Here is a 6010-nt window from a genome sequence, read left to right on the forward strand (position 1 = left end):
GATGGGCTGTGTGTCAGAAGAAAAGACGGAGGTAAAGAAACAATAGTCACAACGAACAGAAAAAGAAAGATTCTATTTTTTTTTATTTTGCTCATCACATCGGTGCTCAGAACACAAAAAAGAATATACTCTTAATCATCTCGTGTCCCGAACTACATTGCAATCTTAGACAATACAAGAACAAGAAGAAGAAGAAGAATAGAGTAATGCATAGCGATTATCAACTTCACCGAACGCCCGATCCGAACCATTTCCATTCTGTGTAAGTTTCACACACGAAACTCCTTTGCATGATGTAATAGGCGCAAACCACAATAGGTCAGTCAGTGGCTTTTTTTTTTTTTTTCTTTTTTTCCTTGATTTAGACGCATGAACATGAAGCCTTTGAAGCGAAAGTTGCACCCTGATTCGACAAAGACAAAGACTGCAACAAAGAAAGAGTCAGTTGAAGATAGATTGGAGTTTTATCTGTATTGGACTTTGATGCCAAGAATAACAACAACATTGATAATGAAATGCCTCCGTTGGCTTAGTACAGAGAAAAAAAAATAAAAAATAAAAAACAAAACATGGAAAATGCCGTTACAAACTATAAATCGAGCTGGAAATACCACGCGATAAATAGCCTGTCAAATGCGACACCAATTCCTTGACTTGGACAAAATCGAAGCAAAACGACCAAGTTGTTTGCTCTACTGATGCGCGCTTACATGAAGAGCTTCAACAAACTCATGAAGGCATTTAAAGTCCGAAGTGAAATAGAAAACAAAAAAAAAAAAAGAAAATTAAAATTCCAATATTTTGATTGACGCAAAAAACGTTTTCTTGTTTGTGTCATTTTACTCACAATTGCCGTTTGAATGAACACACTAAGCTGACCCTGTTCATTTTGAAACTTCAGATGAGCGACCTGCTTTGGACTGGTACTTATTCACATTATAGTCATGGAAAGGTAAACCGCTCAAGTGACAAGCTCCCTCTTCCTTTCTAGAGCCTCAGTTGTATCTTGCGCGCATTTGCTAATTTGGTTTTCTTTGACGTCACTTTTGTTGATGTCTCCAAACTCCTGGTTTGTTTCACTATCTTAGGACGTTTTATTTCAAGTGACTTCCAAGTCAAAAAACTGTAAGCCAAAACTCAAGCTAGTGACATGTGCAGTTTAAGAGTGTGGGATGGCTTCTTTGACAAATCGTCTTCAATCTTTTGTTGATCGCTAAAATTAACCCTTTTTTGTTGACCCTTTTTTTTTTTGAAGGAAAATTTCAGCGAGATTTATATAACGACATACGGTTCCACATGCCGTGATTTGGAGCCCATATGTGCAGCATACATTTCACCATAATACAAATGTAGCTGTACCCCACATCATCCCCCGCAGTCAAGTTTCGGTCTTAAAAACAAAACCTTAAGCTCTTTTAACTTGCGCCACGAAGAAAAGTAGTGAGGTGGGGCACGTCGTCCGAAAACAAAAGTTCAAGCTCCATGCACTGAAATTGCTCTGGCTACAGCTTGCAGTTAATCGGCTCGTACATCATTCACCACGTAGTTTGCATCCAATCTCCTCAAGTTCTAACCATTTTCTAGAAACGGCTAATTAGATTCCCCAGCATGGGTCAGGAGAACGTAAGCAAAATCTTCCAAAAATTGCTTACGTGCTACCTCAACTTTGCAAAACAAGAACCTTGTGACCGTTTACTACAGAACAAGTCAATATCAAGGCAGACTCTAATACACTCATTGGTTCAATATCGTATGTCAAGAATGGGTTTCTTTTGCGACAATCATCCCAATGTGCGACATAATCAGCGGAAAAAAAAAAATCTAGAACAAAAAGCACACCACTTTGAATAAAAAAAAAAAGAGCACCAGCAGAAGCATTCTTCACCACCATCCGATATCCTCCCCCCCCTCCGCATCTCCATTGAAAATGCTCCAAATTCTCAAACCATCAAGAATATCCCGATTGCTTCACAGCACCACCACCAGACGACTCTACCATTCAACCGACCACACAGGTACCAATACAATCATCAACCCCCAACTCATTGAATCGAAAATCTTGACCAAAGCTATTGACTATATCCCCGAATACGGGTTCGAGCCACGCACAATCACGAAAGCGATTCACGAGTTGCAATATCCCGACTCGTTGATTCTGGTGTTGACGAGTTCTCCACTGGGATATTCTCTTTCGATGCAGTTGATGCTCCATTGGTTGAAATCGAAACGACAAGAATTGGAAACGTTTGCAAATGGAAATATTGAGGGTGGTGGTGAAGCTGGAGCTGCATTTGGAGCTTCCGCTGGTATTTCAACCGAAGGTGACAAATTGAAACAATTGATCAAGTACCGGTTACTATTGAACAACCCCATCAAGTCAAAATTATCCCAAGGCTTGAGCCAATTAGTAGTGCCTTACAATCTATCAGCCTCAATCGAAGAATTGCTCAACTTGGGAGACGACTTGGCATACTACGCCGGCGACAAGTCCAATGATTTCGCATGGTACCTGAAACGAGCCACAATATGTTCAATCTACGTCAAGAGCGAGTTGTTTCTGTTGAATGACGACACGGCTGACTTGTGGTTGACTAATCAGTTTGTGGACGAGCGCGTTGATGATTATGTGAAGTTGGGTCAGGGATATAATAACGTGGAACAATGGATTGATTTTAATGCTGTGTCCGTGATTAATTTGATCAAGTCTCAATTGGCTAGAGGGTGAATAAAGTGTCAATTAGCTACATGTTGGAATATAAAATTACAAAATTTGTACATACACACATACGCTAGAGCTCTTGTAGTCAACCCATAATACACTTCGAAACAAATGGAGAAACACTCCATTCACCACTTGAAAGCCGCGACGCACTCTCTTTATCTACCCTCCTACCCTCCTCAAGCTTGTGTTCGAAGAGCAACCAACTCCGCCCTAATTTTCTCCAAATCACCTTCCTTTTGGCCAATCTTGGTTTCAACCCGCTCAATCTCCCCTTCAATAAACTCAATCCTCTTATCCACATTCATTGACGCTTCATTATAATCCTGCGGCAACAAAATGGGTCCTGTCAATTTATATATCTTGTCCGATGCTGATAGTTGGGCAAATTCCGCTTGGACAATTTTGTTTTCTTGTAGTTGGGTCTCCAATGTGGATCTTGACGTGATGAGATCGTTTAGAGTTTGTTGGTCGTTGGAGAATTGTAGTGAGAGATTCTCTAGCTTCTTGTTTAAATCCGGCATTGTTTGATGACAAGGGTGGAGGGTGGAATGTAAGTTTGTGAAAAGTGTCCTGTGAAGTCCTCTGGTGGATTTCAAGGATTTTGTTTTATTTTTTTTTTTTTTGTTTTTTTCTTTTTTTAGCTAATTGCCTTGTAGGTGTATGCAACTGTACAATGACGGAGTCGATAATGAGAGTTTGTTGAATGCAGTTGATGTTACTATCTTTTACCTATATACTTGTCTCCAAAAGAGGGTGGAGGAACAACCTCTCCCAGAAAAAAGCTCCCTTAACGGCACCAATTCAAAGAAGTTCTTTTTTTTTTTTTTTTTTTTTTTCACCCAGTGGTTGTCATTCCCATAGCAAAAACTATCAAACCAAAGATGCTAAATTTACAAGCTCTCATCGACACTTGACCATTCGGTCAAGTCATCTAATTCCTCGTTCAGTTTATATCTCCGAGGTCGGAAAAATATCATTATCTTCTTTTTCGTCAACAACAATTTCAGTCACACGTACTCTGTATCGCCTATTATTGAAGTCACCTCCGTATTCATGCATTTCTCTATAATCGTCTTCGTCTTCCTCATCTTCATCGTCTTCTCCATCTTCTCCATCCTCGTCTTCATCTTCCCCATCCTCATCCTCCCCATCCTCATCTAAGCGTCTTCTCTCACCCTTACTCTCATTAGTCGGGAATTCTTCGTCAGCATCATGCATTTCCTCATCCTCACCATCATCATCGTCATCATCATCATCATCATCGTCAACAACTGCATTGTCAGAAACCATAGAATTATCAAATTGTGGTCGCTGCGGATGGTAACTAGTATGTCTCCTTTCATAATCACCATCACGACACCTTCTATCACCAGTACCATTCCCATTACCACTGCGTCTCCGTTGAGAAAAACTTGATCTATACCTCTTTGCATTAGCTTGTGACCGCACTTGTTGATACGGAGTAGCAAACAAATCCTGATTGAATAAAAACCCCTGGCATTCGCGTAATGAGATTATGGAATAGTTTGATATATATTGACCGCCACTACCAACACCAGAATAAAACGAATTACCAGATTCGTAAACATTAAAATTCTCATCCTGGATCATAGTGGGTGATAGGAATGAGTTTCGCCTAAACCAAGGCGATGACGTATTAGCAAATGACGAGTTTCTTCGTTTGATAATAGTTGGTTCTGGTCGTGGCGAAGTGGTAGTGGTCGAAAGCTTGGGCGATGGTGGAGATTTAGCCTTGTACATTTTAACTGTAGCAGTGGTGGTGGTGGTTGTTGATGCCTTGGGTGGTGTTGATGAAGTTGCTATTTGCTTGCGTGAAGAAACTGTAGTGGTTGTGGTTGCTGTAGCAGTCGCGAATGACGTAGATTTACGTCTTATCGTAGGAGCTGTTGTTGTAGAAGCAGAGTAAAGAAGATGGTTGTCCATAGGAGTGTTGAAACTGGGTGGTATACTGTAAAATATATGTATTCGAATGTAAGAGCAGTGAGGTGTGTGTGTGTGTGTGTGTGTGTGTGTGCTGTGTGCTGTACTACTGTTTCCTTAAATGTAATAAATTTGTCGTGTGTATGTGTGTGTGTGTGTGTGTGTGTGTGTGTGTGAATGTGAGATTTTCTTATCAAAACTTTTGTCTTTAGACTTTCTTCTCTTTAATATACTGATCATGCGCTATCGCTACCTTGAAATCTGATGCCTCCAGCACTATAAAGCTACAATTACACAACGAGCCACTCTTTGGCCTTCTGAATCGTAAACATCGTTAATTGAAATTGCATACAAACTACATATCTATAGTTGTTTTCCCTTTTGTCAAATAATTTCTTCCTCTTTCTTTGACCTTCATCATGACAAAATTCAACCCTTCCCTTGTGTTTTGTATATTCTTCATAAACCTCTTGTGACTCCATTCTTCAATCTTCAGCTTCAATCCGAACAAATTGGAAGAAAACTTAACTTTTGAGTCGACAATAGTACCTACACCCACCACGCCTCCACTTTCCTCATTCTCACTATGATACATTAAATACTCCTCCACACGGATAAACTTCCGATGATCAATATTACTTGTATATGAAAGTAGCGTGTTTGTCCTGGGGTTTATTATCGATTTTTCAATAATCCATGAGTTCAAATTAGTAACACCAAGAAAGGGTTTTATAAACTTGGGCAATTTGCCCGTCTTGACAATGACTCGCGTGGTGCATAATCGTCCTTGTTTATCAACATACGACTCTAATGTGTCTACTGATAACACATGCTGGGAATATGGGTTGGGATATCGATTGATAAATGCTAAACTGGCAGTTTCAAAATCAAAATTGAACCGATGCTTGTTTTCAAAATATAAAACCATTTAGAGAAGGGAGGGGGGGGGAAGGAGCTTTGAGAATGGACAACTTGGAGAATCACGTGGAACGTAGACTCTTGGGACGATATGCTAATAGATGGAAGCAAATGGGTTGAATCAGTTGCGGAAACCTGAAGGATAGATAAATTGAGGGGTTCGTTAGAGTATTGTTAAGTGAAATTTTTTTTTTTTTTTTTTTTTTTTTTATTTTTTTGCCTGCTTCGTAATTCTTTTTTCTATTTTCTTTCCTTCTCCCGCACGCCTTTTCTTTAACACCGAGTTTTTGTTTTACTCTGTATGGAATTAGGTGATAGCTCGGTCAAATATACAGTGAATGTGAATGTTCAACTAGTTGCAGGAGCAGAAGTGTATGGGACCAATTGGATAATATAACGCAGCAACGGTTGTTGCAGACTGGAAGAATT

General features: G+C 39.7%; 4 protein-coding genes across 4 annotated transcripts; 1 reads left to right on the forward strand and 3 right to left on the reverse strand. All coding sequences in view use genetic code 12, as the record gives it.

The window, feature by feature from the left end:
* Window positions 1–1927: 1927 nt before the first annotated feature.
* KGF57_003126 (ubiquinone biosynthesis protein) lies at window positions 1928–2725 on the forward strand (the record flags this gene model as incomplete). Its single annotated transcript, XM_051752513.1, has 1 exon — window positions 1928–2725. One exon carries the CDS (start codon window positions 1928–1930, stop codon window positions 2723–2725), a length of 798 nt encoding a protein of 265 aa, XP_051608562.1.
* Window positions 2726–2898: 173 nt separating this feature from the next.
* YKE2 (tubulin-binding prefolding complex subunit) lies at window positions 2899–3243 on the reverse strand (the record flags this gene model as incomplete). The annotated part of the gene is made up of 1 exon (XM_051752514.1): window positions 2899–3243. The coding sequence occupies one exon, from the start codon at window positions 3241–3243 to the stop codon at window positions 2899–2901; it is 345 nt and encodes a 114-aa protein (XP_051608563.1).
* A 427-nt stretch (window positions 3244–3670) lies between these two features.
* On the reverse strand, window positions 3671–4666 carry KGF57_003128 (uncharacterized protein; the record flags this gene model as incomplete). Its single annotated transcript, XM_051752516.1, has 1 exon — window positions 3671–4666. The coding sequence occupies one exon, from the start codon at window positions 4664–4666 to the stop codon at window positions 3671–3673; it is 996 nt and encodes a 331-aa protein (XP_051608564.1).
* A 352-nt stretch (window positions 4667–5018) lies between these two features.
* KGF57_003129 (uncharacterized protein) lies at window positions 5019–5591 on the reverse strand (the record flags this gene model as incomplete). Its single annotated transcript, XM_051752517.1, has 1 exon — window positions 5019–5591. One exon carries the CDS (start codon window positions 5589–5591, stop codon window positions 5019–5021), a length of 573 nt encoding a protein of 190 aa, XP_051608565.1.
* Window positions 5592–6010: the final 419 nt, after the last annotated feature.

The sequence above is a fragment of the Candida theae genome (assembly GCF_024610275.1).
Source record: "Candida theae strain CBS 12239 chromosome Unknown scaffold2, whole genome shotgun sequence".
NCBI classification, from domain to species: Eukaryota; Fungi; Ascomycota; class Pichiomycetes; order Serinales; family Debaryomycetaceae; genus Lodderomyces; species Lodderomyces theae.